The 17,000-nt window shown below is 54.1% G+C and overlaps 1 protein-coding gene across 1 annotated transcript in view; it reads left to right on the top strand.

Annotated features, from left to right (window-relative positions):
- Positions 1-9,973, top strand: part of SHISA7 (shisa family member 7) — a 10,852-nt gene extending 879 nt beyond the window's left edge. Inside the window, exons 2-5 of the mRNA XM_040253790.1 lie at positions 1,459-1,698; positions 3,139-3,204; positions 3,626-3,775; positions 5,418-9,973. Of these exons, the coding sequence (XP_040109724.1) occupies positions 1,459-1,698; positions 3,139-3,204; positions 3,626-3,775; positions 5,418-6,061 (1,100 nt within the window). The 3' untranslated portion in view covers positions 6,062-9,973. The remainder of the gene's footprint in view (positions 1-1,458; positions 1,699-3,138; positions 3,205-3,625; positions 3,776-5,417) is intronic.
- Positions 9,974-17,000: the final 7,027 nt, after the last annotated feature.

Genomic DNA, 17,000 nt, shown 5'->3' with positions numbered 1-17,000 from the left:
CGGGGGCGGGGCCAGCATGGAGTGAGGGGGGTGGGCCCGCTTGGCCAGAGGCTGAGGCAGCCGATGCCTTGAGGAGATGGGCGGGGTCTGAGAATACAGGTGACTTGAGTGACAGGCTAGGGAGTGACGAGGTTGGCTCAGGCCTTCATTCAGCAAATATTTCTTGAGCGCTTTCTGTGAGCCAGGAGCTGGGGCACAGCGGTGAACAAGACAAAATCCCTGCACTGACGAGTGAACCTAGCTTCTAATCCCAGGTCAGCCGCCTGCGGGCTGTGTGACCCGGGGAAAGTTGCTTAACCTCTCTGTGCCTGTTCCCTGTGTCTGTACAGTGGGGCTAATCATTGTTCCCCACCCATTCGGACAGCAACGAAGATTAACTGGGTTGATTCATGTCCAGTCCTGGCACATGGTAAGCCCTCAATAAATGCTGGCTACCGTTATCATTAAGATAGTAAGCAAGCAGTGTTAGTTGCTCAGACGTGTCCAACTTTGGGACCCCATGGACCATAGCCCACCAGGCTCCTCTGTCCATGGGATTCTCCAGGCAAGAATACTGGAGTGGGTTGCCATTTCCTTCTCCAGGGGATCTTCCCAACCCAGGGATCAAGTCTGGTCTCCTGCATTGCAGGCAGATTCTTTACCATCCGACCCACCAGGGAAGCCCTGCACACGGGCAATATACTTTCAGATACTAATAACTGCTGTGAAGAAAAGCAGTATGACGAGCTGTGAGTGGGAGGGGAGGTGCTGTTTTACATGAAGGGGTCAGGAAAGACCTCTCTGAGCAGAGACCTGAAGGACAAGAGAGAAGCAAGCAGGTATCTATAGAAAGGGCACTCCAGGCAGAGGAGGCCATAAGCGCAAAGGCCCTGGGGTGGCGTGTTGGAAGGACTGTGAAGAGGCCCACGACACTGGAGCGCAGTGGGTGAGGAGGAGGTGGACAGAAACAGGCAGAGGTGGGTTCACCCTAAGTGTGGTGGTGGGGGGCCACTGGCGTGTCCTGAGCTCCATGTGCGGCCACCTGAGCCCTGGGCTGTGCATGTGAACTTAGCCGCAAGGAACAAGGGCAGAAACGGGCAGGCCAGATGGGTCCATGGCGAGAGGCAGGCTGCTAGCCACAGAGGTGGCGACAAATGGTTGGGATATATTTTGGAGAGCGAATCCAGGGGATTACTAAGGGCCATGGAGGAAAGACAAAGAAGAGTCTAGGGTGAATCTAAGGTTTTAGCGCCATGGGGACGGCAGCAAAAGAAACAGGGGTAAGGTCCCAGGTTCGGGGTGGCGCAGAGCCACAGAGAGGACGCTGTGGAAAGGACCACACAAGGGGTAGGGTCCAGATGAATTGGGGAAGTGAGTCGGAGGGACCCTGAGGCAGGCGGAGCTCAGACTGACGCTAGCAAGGGGCGTGGCCAAAGGCGAGAAGCCGAGCTGAACTAAGATACCCGCAAAGGTGAGAAGGGGAGGGGAAAGAGGCCTGCGCCCTCCCTCTCTCCATCCCTACCCGCAGCCCCCAGGCCACTGACCATCCCTCTGCCCCTTCCAGGGCTCTGGTGGACATTCTGAGACATCAGGCGGGGCCCGGGGCCCGCCCGGACCGGGCACGAAGCAGCTCCCTAACCCCAGGGGTCGGAGGCCCCGACAGCATGCCGCCGAGGACGCCCAAGAACCTCTACAACCCGGTGAAGCCGTCCAATCTCGGTGAGCAGAGGCGGGGCTGCGGCTGCCCTCGGCCCCGCCCCACCCTGTGGCCCCGCCCCCAGGGTGGCCCCGCCTCCCACCGCCCCGGAATCTGCCTTCCCCGCGCAGTCCGGGCTGAGCCCTGTTCCGGACACTACTCCGGACGCTGCAGTGAGTCCGCCCCACTCCCTGCCCTTCCGTGGGCACCCTAGGTGGGTACCGCGGGCGCGTCGACGGTTTCTCAAGCCACTGCGCTTGAGAAACTCATGTCAGACCACCCAGCAGCCAGTGACACACAAAGACGCAGGTAGCCATTGAGTTAGAAGGTCTGGAGCTAGACGCCTGGTTAGAATCCTAGTTCTACCACTGTGGCCTGGGGCGACCGGCTTCAGTTCTCTGGGCCTCAGTTTCCTCATCCATAAAATGAGCATCAGAGGAGGGGTCGCCTCACATCACCGCTCTTCTCACGGGGCGTGGCCAGAGCGTCCGCAGAGAGGTCCAGGCGGCTGGAGAGGGTCAGAGGGTCTCGTCTGGGGAGGCGGAGGAGGCGCCCTCAGAAAGAGATCCCGGAGCAGTGGCCAGGGGACGGAGGGGAATTTCTTGGGCAGGGGGAGCTCAGCTTGTGAGGCGCCCAGAGCTGAGTCTGGGGAGAGGGTGGGCAGGCACCTCAGGAAGGGCCTCGAGTGCCGGGCCGAGCTGAGTAGCTCTGTGTCCTGAGGGCAATGGGAAGCCAGGGAGGAGTTTAGAGCGGGAGAGGAGCAGAGTCCCGAGTGGGCAGGACTATGTCTCTGGGACCCGTATGCAGGGAATGAAATGAGAGGAGGAAGGCTCCGGAGGAGGCTGGGAGGCGGGTCCAGGCAGTAAAGTTCGCGGATTGATCTGAAGTCAGGAACGCAGGAGAGAAGAGGGCTTTGAATACTAGCGATGAAGAAGAGACATTTGACCTGGATCTGGAGGGATGAGCAGGAAGGAGGTCTTCAGGCAAAGAAGGGGAGGAAGGGGTTCAACGGGCGGAAAACAGCGGAACAGCACGTGCAGAGGCCCTGTGGCAGAACTGAGCTGGACCACTGGGCATCAGAGGGAAGCAGGGCTTGAGGGGAGGGGTGAGAGATGAGACTGAGGGCAGGTCGGAAGGCCTCAGAGGCCGGCCCCAGCTTAGCCTGTGTCTCATCGGTGATGGTGAGACAGGCGGAGGGTTTCGTGCAGCAGAGGGGTGGGGTGTGTGCGTGTGTGTGTGTGGAGCAGAGGGGTGTGTGTGTGTGTGTAGCACCGTGGCAGGGCTGGTCTTGGAGCTGGGAGGAAGGCTGGTTTGACGATCCAGGAGGGAGAAGGAAGTCAGGGCAAAGATTGCAGATCTGGGGACCAGGAAGACGCGAGCAGGAAGCCCTCCACACGGACCAGGATGGGGTGCCAGCAGGCCGCCGGCAACGGCAGTGACGCCCCTCCTCTTGGTCCCCACAGATAACCTGCACCACAACTACCTGCATCTCAGCGTCAGCAGCCCCAAACACCGCGCTGCCACTCTGGGTATGCACCCGGGCGGCAGGGCTCCCTCCCTCCCTACCCGGCACGAAGTCGGAGCCAGGCGCCCCAGTAGGACGGGGGAGGCCGTGGGAGCCTGTCCTCACGGACCAGCCGGGCAGCCCTGAAGCGGTCCGCGGGAAGCGGCCTGCAGCGCGCCCCTTCTGCCTGGGGTGGGGCACACAGGATGTGCCGGCTGCGCCTCCTGCTCCTTCCCCAGCAAGGAGCCCCCGAGGGGGCGTGGTGGGGGTGAGCAGAGGGAGCTTCGACTGCTGCAGCTTTGAGGGGCTGGAACCCCAGGCTGCTAAAGCTCTAAGGGGGCGGGGGCGGAACCGCGGGGTCCGAGGGAGCAGGGCCGGACTGACCACGGCTGTGTCCTCTGCCCCAGACTGGCCTGGACTGACCCCGGCCGTGCCCCCTGCCCCAGACTGGCGGGCCGTCCCGCCGCCCAGCCCCTCCTTGCGCTACTCCACGCTGTCCTGCTCGCGGTCCTTCCACAACCTCTCGCATCTTCCCCCGTCCTACGAGGCTGCCGTGAAATCGGAGCTCAACCGCTACTCCTCTCTCAAGAGGCTCGGTGAGTCCCGGGAGGGGGGCTGCCTGGGCGGCGGGGCAGGGGCAGGGCCTGGGTTCAGGACCCTGGACAGTGGCTCGAGCGCTTGCTCAAGCTCTCGATTACCCGATTAGGGTTCTTTTTTTTTCTCCAAGGGCTTCCAGAAAGACCCAAGGTCATTCTGCATCGCAATTAACTACTTAGGGTGCTTTTCATAAATGCAAATCCATGGTCCTCTCCACAAGATCTATTGCATTCATCAGGACTTGTGTTTGCAATTAATAGAAACACAATTTAAAGAGAAAAAAAAAAAAGGTAACTATGCTGAAACACAACTTAGAAAAGAAAGGTAATTACACTGGCTTGATAAGGCAAATTCTGTGTGCTACAAACTTCAGGTGTGGCTGAACCCAGGTGCTCAAGAGCTGGCGCCAAGATTCTGTCTCTCTCAGCTCTGCTGAACAGTGGGCTGGCTTCATTTTCAGACAGAATCTCCCCCTGTGATGGCAAAGACTGCCCTGAGAATCTTCAGGGCAGTTCTTACCAGAAGAGTCTCTCCCAGTGATTGCAGCAAAATTCCTAAGCCTGAACCCCACTGGCCAAGAAAGGGTCATGAGCTTGTCCCAGAACCAGTCACCGTGACTCTTGACTGGACATTCCTGGTCGTGGAGGAGGCGTCACACATTTTAAACAGATTCACGGTCAGAAAGGGTTTTTATACTGTGTCTCATGAAACCCACGTACACTGGCAGTTTTTAAATTACAGCGAAGTTTTGAAACTTGCTATTGTGGACATTTTCAAAGAGGTTCAAGAGCAGAGAAACGAGAAAATGACCCCCTAGGCTCCTATCACCCAGCGTTAACATCTTCCTATTCCCTCCTCCCCCCACCCCATCTTTTGGTGGATTATTTCAAAACAAATCCCAGATACTATGTCACTTCAGCCATTGATATTTCAATAACACACACAGCTGAAACAAAAATTGTATGAACGGCACTGGGGGCTCAGGCGGTAAAGCGTCTGCCTGCAGTGCGGGAGACCCGGGTTCAACCCCTGGGTCGGGAAGATCCCCTGGAGAAGAAAATGGCAACCCACTCCAGTACTCTTGCCTGGAAACTCCCATGGACGGAGGAGCCTGGTGGGCCACAGTCCATGAGGTCGCAAAGAGTCGGACATGACTGAGCGACTTCACTTTCTTTCACTTTTTTCTTATTGTGGGAAACTTTCTAATAATTTTCTATCCTATCTCATTTTGCAAAATACTGTCTCTACCCACAACACTGACTTTACAATCCACGAATGGGTCGAATCGAAAAATACTTTCTACAGTATGAAAGAGAAGGAAGTTTCCTCAAAAAGCAAGAGCTAGGTTCTACGCCCCAAAAAAAGGATATTCCTAAGCGATTTAAAAAACAATCCCCCTCCTCATCTATGGCACCAGCACTGCAAGCTGGGCTGGGAACATGCATTCTTCTAGCTTGACTGTTCCCACTGGTTAAAACCGTGCCCCTGCCCAGGCTAATGCCCAGGAAGTTCCAGTGATGTCTGGAGCTCCCTGGGGGCGGGGGCCCAGTGCGAGGAGAGGCAGAGGGATGGCCCAGGGAGGCGGGCAGCTTCTGGGCCGGCTGGGGGCCCAACTCTATGGTTTCCCCGCTTCTCCCGCAGCCGAGAAGGACCTGGACGAGGCCTACCTGAAGCGCCGGCACCTGGCGGAGGTGCCCCGCGGGACGCTGCCCCTGCACGCGCTGCGGCGACCCGGCACGGGGGGCGGCTACCGCATGGATGGCTGGGGCAGCCCGGAGGAGCTGGGCCTGGCCCCCGCGCCCCACCCTCGGCGCGTCATGTCCCAGGAGCACCTACTGGGCGACGGGGGCCGGTCGCGCTACGAGTTTACGCTGCCGCGCGCGCGCCTCGTGTCCCAGGAGCATCTGCTCCTGTCGTCGCCCGAGGCCCTGCGCCAGAGCCGCGAGCGCCTCCTGTCGCCCCCGCGCAGCCCCGCGCTGCCCCCCGAGCCCACTGCGCGCGCCAGCCTGGCCGCCTCCCACTCCAACCTGTTGCTGGGGCCCGGGGGCCCCCCCACGCCGCTGCACGGCCTGCCGCCACCGCCCGGCCTGCACGCGCACCACCACCACGCCCTGCACGGCTCGCCGCAGCCCGCCTGGATGTCAGACGCCGGTGGGGGTGGGGGCACGCTGGCCCGCAGGCCGCCCTTCCAGCGCCAGGGCACGCTGGAGCAGCTGCAGTTCATCCCCGGCCATCACCTGCCCCAACACCTACGCACGGCCAGCAAGAACGAGGTGACTGTCTGAGCGTCCGAGGCCGGGCCGGGGGCTGGGGCGCTGCGGCCTGGGGCCCCCATCCCAGCCTGCACCCCCTGCCTCACCCGGCTGGGGGGCCTGGAATCCAGACCTGCGGGGGCCAGGAGGGCTACGTCCAAGGACATGGTTTTGGACGAAATCCTCACGAGAGAAAAAGTTTCCTTCTGCAATGTCATGGCAGATAAGATCCTCATCCTGACACAGTCTGAAGCAGGGCCTCCTTCCCATGACGTCATCACAGAGGAAGAGGCCTGTATGTGAGGTCATCAGTAGCAAAAAACGTCTGTGTTCATCACAGGGACAAACCCTGCTTCCCATGAGGTCATCGCAGAGGAACAGGCCCACTACAGTCATCGCTGGAGGCCGTGTCTGTGCTCCACAGCGTCATCACGAAGACCTCCCTCCAGTGACGTCGTAAGAGGAGCAATGCCTTGTCCCATGACATCGTCCCGAGAGACAAGGAGCCCTCCTGTGACGTCACTACACAGATAAGTCTCACCCTCTGATATTGTCTCTGGCACCAAAAAGCCTCTGTGGACCTCATCATCACCAGGAAAATATTTTCTTCCAAAGAAGATGCCTCTGTCTATGAAGCCGTGCCTGCGGACAAAGCCATCTTCCCGGGACGTGCCACAGGGAAAAAAGCCTCGCATCCTCACGAGACACAAGGCCTCCTTTCTAGGACATCGCCACGGGGGCTCTGCTTCCTTCCTGTGACACCATCGCCAGAGGAGCTGGCTTGCCCTGTGATGTCATCCTTGAAAACGGGCAGCCCGCTCGGGACTTCTCCGGGGTGAGGCCCTTCTGCACCGAAGCACCAGACTCTGCCTGCGCAGAGATTATGTCCCCGTGAGACACGTCCACTGCGATTACCCAGCATCTACAAGGCGGGGCGCCCAGAGCCCACGGCTAACCTGGGGGCCACCAAGGAAGGGACAGGTCCTGAGATGCTACCCCGGGTGTGACTGCTGGGGCGACTGCCCTGTGGGGAAGCTGCGGCCAGAGGTGACAGCCCACCCCTGGGGCCCCGGAGCTGTGACGTCTCCACCAGAGACACTGCCTGTTCTGGAAGGCCATTCCTTGTGATGGTGTCACCAGAGTTTAGGCCTCGTCCCACCATGACTTCGTTTGGTTGCTCTCTCCCCTGACCCCAGGGACAAGCCCTGTGCGATTTCCACCAGACCCTCCCCTCAAGTGAGGCTGGGCCAGGGGTCTTCCCCCCGTGCAGGGATGTCACCTCCTGGTGACTCCTGGAGGACAGCACACACTCCCAGACTGGCTTCTGCTCCCAAGGTGGCCGCTCCACTGCTCCTGAAGTCCTGGGGACTCTTAGGCGGCCCCACGTCTCTCTGCCACAACTACAGACATCAACTCTGCAAAGTCCTGGCCTCCTGTTGGGGTGGGGAGTGGGGTGTGCCTGCTATTGACATCATCGGCCCAAGACTTCCACCACTCATGGCCGCAGTGCACCTGGGGTCCCGTGGTAACCATGCCTGATGATGACGTCATTTCCCAGGGTTCCCTGTGATCTATGGCGTGTTCATCTCCCAGGATCCACCACAGCTAGGGTCTCGTTCTCATCCAAGGTAACAATAGTGTCACCTTCTAAGGTAGCCGAGAGCCAGTGGTGTCACCATCTTCCATGATTCTCCACCAACACGGTGTCATCATCTCCCAGGATTCACCACAGCTGATGACGTCGTCATCCCCCAGAATCCACCATGACCAGTGATGTCATCACCTTCCAGAACCCAGTATGGCCGATGGTGACATCTTCTACCAGGATCCACTAGGGCTGATGATGCCCCAGTTTCCCACAGACCGCCACAATTGTGCTGTCATCACCTCCCAGGATCTGATTCAGCCACGATGCCACCAGCCCCCAGCATCCATGAGAGCTGATGGTGTCCCGGGACCCATGACATCCAACATCATCATCTCCTAGGATCCACTTCAATCTTGGTACTGTCATCAACTGGGATACACCATAAGTATGACATCATCATCTCCCAGGATTCCGGACACCCAATTATGTCATTTATCAGGATCCATGTCAACCATGTATCATCACTTACCAAGATCCATCCCCTTGGGAGCCAAGTACTATGACAGCTGTATTTCAATTGTCTTGTGGGGTCACCTACAGTCGTTCCCTTTAGAGGAACCAGCACAATATGTATTCTTTCCCCCCTCCCTCAAAAAGAGCGTGGGGTGGGGCTCCCTCTGATGACATCATCCTACTCCAGCCCTTCTTGGTGATGTCACCGCCTTGCTCCTGACTCAGGCTGATGCCTGCCTCAACCGGACCAGAGACTTGGCCTTGGCCAGTGCCCCCTCACCCCTGGGTGAGGGTACCAGTCCCTCCGGATAACTGCCCTTCACCCAACCATCTGACCGGCGACAGGGTCAACACAGAGACCTCTTACCATCCCCAGAGGGGGGCCTTCCAGTCCTTGGGTGGTGTCACAGCCCCAGTCCCGTCCCTGGCACCAGAGCCGCACGCCACTGGCTTGGGCCAAACTCTCCCTGGAGATGCCCAGGGCCGGGCCAACAGCTGCCGACCTCCCCGGGGCCTTCAGTGGTGTCTGCCGCTGCCTGGCCCCAGGAGGCCACATCTGGAGTGCGGTGGCCACCGCCCCTGCCAGCCGCGGGGCAGGGTGTGCTCTGCATCTCCCCGGGATGGCAGAGGAGCACCACTCCCTCCCCTTGCCCCCTCACCCTCTGGGGAGTCCCCAACACCCAACGCACAATTTGCCCAAATTCTCTTTGTACATAGCCATGTTGGGGGGGCGGCCATTCCCCCACTCTTAAAGGGCTACACGCCCCCTCTCCCAGCCCCGAGGGCCAGGTCGGGGGGCCTCTTCTCCCTCCTCTGGGCCGCCCCCCTTCCTCTCCTCTCCCCACAAATAACGGCACCTCAGCTCATCCCTTCTCGTCGGGAGCCTGGGGCAGAAACCTGGCCCTCGACTCCCACCATGGTCCCCTGGAGGAGGAAACGGCAACCCTCTCCAGTACTCTTGCCTGGGAAACCCCATGAACAGAGGAGCCTGGAGGGCAACACTCATGGGGTCTGAAGATTGGACACGCCTGAGCAGCTGAGCACGCACAGCACGGCTCCAACCACACTGAGGACACTGCGGGGCCAGCCCCAGGCTACCAGGGCCCCGGCGCCAGTTTTGCAGCCCCCTGCTTGCAGCTGCTCCGCCGGGCTCCTCCAGTCCCTGGAAGGGCCTCGACACACCCAGGGGCCCTAGGGCAGACTGTGACTTCCCCCAAAAGGAGCCAGCTCGAGCACCTGCCCCGCCCCAAGCCCCTCCCCTCCACTCACCACCCTCAAGGAGCACTCAGCTTTCTCCGGCCCCCACATCTGCAGGGTTTGGGACCTCTCATCTTTTCTACGCCCCCTCCCCTTCCACTTGCTCTTTCCTGGCCTGGCTTCCAGGCATCTCACCCCCCGCCACCCACCACACATCACTCACTCGACACAGGCTGCCCGACCCTGGGGCCTTGACCTCTTATCTCAAATAAGCCATAGTGGGGAGAGGTCTCGAGGTGGGTGAGGAAGTGGGCATGTCCTGCCAGACTCCCTTGATGCTTCCAGAGCTGAGACCTCGTCATCTGAGTCTCCCCCCTGCCCTGCCGCCTTGTACATCATACAGGCTTGTGCGCGCACGTGTGCGCACACACACACACCCATTCCAGTGAGGGGGCAGTGGAGGGCAGTATGGAGAGAAGATGATCCATTCTGGACCAGAAGACCTTCCGCAGCTCTGCCTGCTTCCTTACCCCTCCCCACCCTGCTCCTCCACCCAACACCGGACTCGCCCCAGCTCCTTAGTGAGGACAGCCAGCCAAGCTGCACTGGGTATTTTTTTTTTTTTTTTAATAAACACGTTTTCCTGATCCCCGGCCTCAGGTTTCCTATGGGGAAAGGATGGGCTTCCACCTCTGCATCTGCAGGTCACTGGGGAGTCCTCGCTGTGGCCGAGGCAGGGTGAGCATCTGCGTGTCTTTGCAGATGGGTGGTGAGGAGTCAGGCTGCCCTGCTAGGTGCTTTTAAATCCTTCATTTCTTCCTACGTGTCTTGACTCGGAGCATTTAAGCATTTGTTTGCAGATTCTATCTGTTTGCACCTCCTTACATCAATTTTTTTGACTGAATATCATTCAAGTGTGTGTGTGTCGGGCGGGGGGCGCTGTGTTAGTTTCCTTAGGCTGTGGTAACGGTAGTACACTTGGGGCAGCTTAAACAGAAGTGCATTCTCTCCTGGAGCTGCTGGAGGCCGCGGGTCTGAGGGGGAGGTGTCGGCAGGGCCTGCTCCTCCTGAGGCTGGGTGGGAGGATCTGTCCGTGCCCCCCCCCCCCCCCCCCCCCGCTTCTGGGGGCTTGCGGGCAGTGCTGGCACTCGACACACCATCTTCCCTCTGTACGCTTGACTCCTTGGCAAAATGTCCCGTCTCATAAGGACGCCAGTCATGACAGATTAGGGCTCACCCCAGTGATTTTCCCTGCAAAGACCCTATTTCCAAGCAAGGTCTTATTCACAGGTCCTGGAGGTTAGGACTAAAACACTCTTTTTTTTGGTGGGAGGACGGGACAAAATTCAACCCATAACAGGACGTGTGACAGAATACAGTCTAAGTGTCAGTTTTTGTGATAACCAGGAAGCATTTTTCACACCTCTCTCTTCCCGCCCAGTGCATTAACATATATGCATAGTGAAGACAGAACTGTCCCCTCCCTCTGTCTCAGGAGGTGCCCCAAAGGCAGGGTTTTATGAACTTTAGGGCAGCCTACCCCAGGAGCATCTAAATGCTTGTTTGCCAACTGCCAGCTCTCATTACATCAAAAGCATGCGTTTGCTGGTCTCTCTGAGTCGTGTGTGCAGGGCATTCCAGTATCAGTTTTATCACTAAGTAAACCCCTTCCTCTCTAGTGCATTTAAGTGTTTGCATCTCAAATATCAGATTTTATTCTGTATCAGTCAGGGTACTCCAGACAAACAGAACCAGTGTGTGTGTGTGTGTGTCTGTGTGTGTCTGTTTCTGTCAAGGAACTGGCCTGTGTGAGTGTGCCTGCTCAGTCGCTTTAGCAGTGTTCAACTTTTTGTGACCCCAAGGACTATAGCCCATTAGGCTCCTCTGTCCATGGGATTCTCCAGGCAAGAACACTGGACGGAGTTGCCACGCCCTCTTCCACGGGATCTTCCCTGACCCAGTGATCAAAACTGTGTGTCCTGCATCTCCTGTGGGGGCTGGAAAATTCAGTCTGTAAGGCACTTCAGAAACTCAGGCAGGTTTTCTAGGCTGCAGTCTTGAGGCAGCATTCACTCTTTTCCAGGAAACCTCAGTTTTCTGCTCTAAGGCTTTCGACTGATTGCATGTGGCCCACCGTACGATCTAGGATAACCTCCATTACTCAAAGTTAGCCGACTGTAGGTGTCTACAGAATACCTTCACAGCAATACCAGGGCTGTGTTTGAACCAACAACCAGGCACTGTCACCTGGCCAAGTTGACACATGAAACCTAACCATCCTTGCAGGGAAGGGCTAGCTGGGAGACAGAGTGTGATGTGCAGTTGAGAAAGACTCCTTCCCTTCCGTGACATGTTCACCACCAGCTAGATTTCACCTGCTTGGGTCCATTTGTTTGACTCTAGATTAATGGGAGGGGAAGGGAGTAATGCCTTCAAACACTGATGTTGGGTCACTGGTAAAATGCCCCCATCTGGTCCATGTAAGGGTTGTTCTTCCATCTATTCTTTGTGTTGGAGGCTTTGACTGCAGGTAACTGGAGGGTGGGGTGGAAGGAGAGGCAGGGTGGTGATGCACTGCATCTAAGTATGGGATCACTGAGCACTCAGAAGGTCTCCTCCTGGGCACAGACTAGGAAAGTACTTTCCTGCCTCCCAGACGTTATTAGACATGCCAGATATAAACAAACCCTGTTGCTTTAGCACCTGGGGCTGCTGTTACTGTGGGACACTGCAGCCTATTCTGCTGATGCACCTTGCCTGTGGAGAAGGGGACTGGATGGCTGGGGGCTATTTGCTGTACTCTCTTGCATTTGTATCTTACCTGCCTCCTGAGAAATCTGTATGCAGGTCAAGAAGCAACAGTTAGAACTTGACATGGAACAAGTGACTGGTTCCAAATTGGGAAAGGAGTATGTCAAGGTTGTATATTGTCACCCTGCTTATTTAACTTATATGCAGAGCATCATGCGAAATGCCAGGCTGGATGAAGCACAAGCCAGAATCAAGGTTGTCAGGGGAAACATCAATATCCTCAGATACACAGATGACACCACTCTTATGGCTGAAAGTGAAGAGGAACTGAAGAGCCTCTTGATGAAAGCAAAAGAGAAGAGTGAAAAAGCTGGCTTAAAACTCAACATTCAAAAAACGAAGATCATGGCATCCGGTCCCATCACTTCACAGCAAATAGATGGGGAAACAACGGAAACAGTAACAGATTTTCTCTTCTTGGGCTCCAAAATCACTGCAGATGGTGACTGCAGCCATGAAATTAAAAGATGCTTGCTCCTTGGAAGAAAAGCTATGACCAACCTAGACAGCATATTAAAAAGCAGAGACGTTACTTTGCCAACAAAGGTCCATCTAGTCAAGGCTATGGTTTTTCTAGTAGTCATGTATGGATGTGAGAGTTGGACTATGAAGAAAGCTGAGCACTGAAGAATTGATGCTTTTGAACTATGGTGTTGGAGAAGACTCTTGAGTGTCCTTTGGAGTGCAAGGAGATCCAACCAGTCCATTCTAAAGGAGATCAGTCCTGGGTGTTCATTGGAAGGACTGATGCTGAGCTGAAACTCCAGTACTTTGGCTACCTGATATGAAGAACTGACCCACCTGATGCTGAGAAAGATTGAAGGCAAGAGGAGAAGGAGGTGGCAGAGGATGAGATGGTTGGATGGCATCACTGACTCCACGGACATGAGTTTGAGCAAGCTCCGGGAGTTGGTGATGGACAGGGATCAGTCCTTGGGTTGGGAAGATCCCCTGGAGAAGGAAGGGAATTCTACCCATTCCAGTATTCTTGCCTGGAGAATATCATAGACAGAGGAGCCTGGCAGGCTACAGTCCACGGGGTCACAAAGAGTTGCTCACAACTGAGCAACTAACACTTTTTTACTTTTTTTAACCTAGTTTTTAAAAATAAAGTTTAAATTCATTTTTAAATTATTTAATTTTTTTTAATATTTTCAAATTTAAAAAAAGTTTAAATCTGAATGTCAACAGTGCCAACTTCGGCTGCCACTGCCCTCACTAAGTAGATAGATGCCCAGAAGTGAGTGATATAGGAGACAGAAGTCTTCATTCCCTTCCCATGCAGTTGTAATGCCAGGGCTTAAATGTTACCTATTTTTCATTCAACGTACCCTCTATGTGCCTGTCAACTATTTCATTTCTGCTCAAACAAGAAAGTAATCTGATCCACATGTCCCGTGCTTTGGTTGGGCAAGTCAAGGACAAGATCTGGCACAAGAGTTTTGCCTTTGTAACCTAACACTTGCTCAATTTGCAACTTCACTGTGTTGATTTTAAAAAGTTCAGCCTCTGAGCAGGTATTCTTAACCTGCATTTGCCGGGGTAGGCTTGCGAACTTCTGATATCTGTACCAGATGCTGTATGCTGCTGCTGCTAAGTCACTTCAGTCGTGTCCAACTGTGTGCGACGCCACAGACGGCAGCCCACCAGGCTCCCCCATCCCTGGGATTCTCCAGGCAAGAACACTGGAGTGGGTTGCCATTTCCTTCTCTAATGCGTGGAAGTGAAGTCGCTCAGTCATATCCGACTCTTAGCGACCCCATGGACTGCAGCCTACCAGGCTCCTCCATCCATGGCATTTTCCAGGCAAGAGTACTGGAGTGGGGTGTCATTTCCTTCTCCTGCACGTGCCTTTTTTTCTTTTCATGTCTTTTTAACTTTATAAAGTTTCAAGTGTACAAGAATTATAAGAATAAGCCCAAGAACTCCTGCACAGCTTTTGTCAACTCACCAATTGTTAGCAATTCATTACACTGCTTTCCAGTTTTCCTCCCACATAAATGTTTTTTTAAGACAGTTGAGAGTCAGTAGCCCCTAAGGAACATTTCTGAAAAACACAGACATTCTCTTACACAGTTACAGTACAGTTATCAAAAATCAAGGACTTAACATTGATGAAGTCCATGTTCAAGTTTCACCAACTGTCCCAATATTGTCCTTTGGAGCAATTCTCTTTTCAGCCCCTGCTACTCTGTGATTAGGTGTTGTAAGTAGTTATTGTGTCTCTCGAGACTTGAACAGCTTCTCAGTATCTTTCATGAGTTTTGGAGTCCAAGGAGCAGCATAATTTTTATTTCAGTCCCTACCAGTAGACATCTGGGGTTTTCCCATTTTCCACTATGATAAACAATACTTTAAGGAATATGTTTTTGCACACCACATGGAGCATTTACATAGTTTTCCCTGGGATGAGCTCCTAGGAGGGTGAACTTCTGGGTTGGAGGGAGGTGTGTTTTTAAGACTTGCTACATGAGGCCAAGATGCAGTTCCTAGAGCCTTGCCAAGTCCATGTATGTGAGAATGCTCATTTGCTCCCACAGTTGCCAGCATCAGGCATTGTTCTAGTTAATCTTGCAGCGCATCAGAGAAGTCAGTTTTACAGCCATTTAAGGAATCCTCTGGCAGTCCGTTTTTATCCAAGGAGAAGTCAGCCCTGCAGTCTGGGGTTTTGGAGCAAGTTGAGAGCCAGGCAGTGCAGTTCACCGTTGCTGTCACTAGAGGGAGCACCTGACCCACTGCAGGCACTATTGTCCCATCACTAAGTAGCGTCTGACTCTTCGGGGCTCCATGGTCTGCAGCGCTCCAGGCTTCCCTGTCCTTCACTATCTCCCTGAGTTTGCTCAGACTCATTTTCACTGAGTTGGTGATGCCATCCAACCATCTCATCCTCTGTCATCACCCCCTTCTCCTGCCCAGCATCAGGGTCTTTTCCAATGGTCAGCTCTTCACATCCAGTGGCCAAAGGAATCAGAGCTTCAGCAGCAGTCTTTCCAATGACTATTGAGGGTTGATTTCCTTTAGGACTGACTGGTTTGATCTCTTTGCTGTCCAAATGACTTTCAAGAGTCTTCTCCAGCACCACAATTCCAAAGCAGCAATTATGTGGCACTCAGCCTGGAGAATCCCAGGGACGGGGGAGCCTGGTGGGCTGCCGTCTATGGGGTCGCACAGAGTCGGACACGACTGAAGTGACTTAGCAGCAGCAGCAGCCTTCTTTATGGTCCAACTCTTACATACATACATGACTACTGGAAAAACCATAGCTTTGAATATAGGGACCTTTAACAGCAAGGTGATGTCTGTGCTTTTTAATATACTAAGTTCATCATAGCTTTTCTTCCAAGGAGCAAGCGTCTTTTAATTTCATGGCTGCAGTCACCCTTCTGTGATTTTGGAGCCCACGAAAATAAAAGTCTGTCACTGTTTCCACTGTTTCCCAACCTATTTGCCATGAAGTGATGGGACCAGATGCCATGATCTTAGTTTTTCAAATGTTGTTTTTAGGCCAGCTTTTTCACTCTCCTCTCTCACCCTCATCAAGAGGCTCTTTAGTTTCTCTTTGCTTTCTGCCATTAGAGTGTTATCATCTGTATCTCTGAGGCTGTTGATACTTCTCCAGGCTGATGCTTGTGATTCCTCCAGCCTGGCATTTCACATGATATACTCTATATATAAGTTCAGTAAGCAAGGTGACAATATACAGCCTTGATGTACTCTTTTCCCAATGTTTTCCCAATTTTGAACCAGTCCATTGTTCTGTGTTCAGTTCTAATTGTTGCATCTTGACCTGCATACAGGTTTCTCAGGAGACAGGTAAGGTGGCCTGATACTCCCATCTCTTTAAGAATTTACCAATATTGTAAATTGGTAAATATGGTAAATATGACTGCAGTCATATTTACCAATTAACTAGCTCTGACCACCGAAGAGAGTTCTAAGTTCTGCTCAGGGACACAGAAGAAAGTGGTTCTTGTTAATCACCTACCACAGCCCCTACAGATGACCTACCACAGCCCCTACAGATGACATGTTTTATATTATGGCCACTAAGGAGCAAAGAACTTGTTAGCAACCACAGACCATGGACTCAGTAATAAATATGGAGGCATTTACCCACGAAAAGATGCTCAGCCTCACTGAGAAGAAAGGGAACACAGCAGAAAGACAAGGCACCTCTGTCTTTCCATGACTGACACACGTTTCAGAGACTGCTGATGCTTGGTCTCATTTCTGCATCAGGATATTGACATCGGCAGCCTCCTCTGCCTGGAACAGTCTTTCTCTTCTGGATATTCACAAAACTTGCTCCCTCACTTCCTTTAAATGTTTATGGAAGTGTTTCCTTCTCAAGAAAGGTCTACCCTGACTCCTCTAATCTAAAAATTCTCCCCCTCCCCCTTCCTCTCCCCCTAGTGTTACTGAACTGTCTTGCCTTAGCTGCTCTAATTTTTATAGTAATTATCTTTTTGTACCACTAACTTTTCTTACCAACTAGCCTTGGACTTTCCCAGTGTCAGCACTAAAGTTTGGCATTGTGGGCAACCTGGACAGTTGGCCACCCTGGGTTTAGTGCTTACTGTTTATCATCTGTCTCCCCACAGAATGGATGCCCCAGGAAGGCGGTTCCTTGCTTCCTGTCTTGGTCACTGATGTATCCCAAGCACACAGAACAGAGCCTGGCAGACAGCTGGCTATAAATAAATACTTGAATGAAGGGACCAGATCCTAGTGGTGGGGATCCAAATAAGGAGAGCCCTGCCAAGGGCTACTTGGCAGAACTTCAGACACTGTGCTCTTTGAGCCTGCAATTCCACTTCTAGGAACTTCCCCTTCAGGAAAGCTCACAGCTTTGCCCAAGGATGC

This window comes from Oryx dammah, unplaced genomic scaffold (genome assembly GCF_014754425.2).
Source record: "Oryx dammah isolate SB20612 unplaced genomic scaffold, SCBI_Odam_1.1 HiC_scaffold_13, whole genome shotgun sequence".
Lineage (NCBI taxonomy): Eukaryota > Metazoa > Chordata > Mammalia > Artiodactyla > Bovidae > Oryx > Oryx dammah.
Note: the sequence above shows the minus strand (reverse complement) of the source record. Positions and strands in the feature narration are given on the sequence as shown.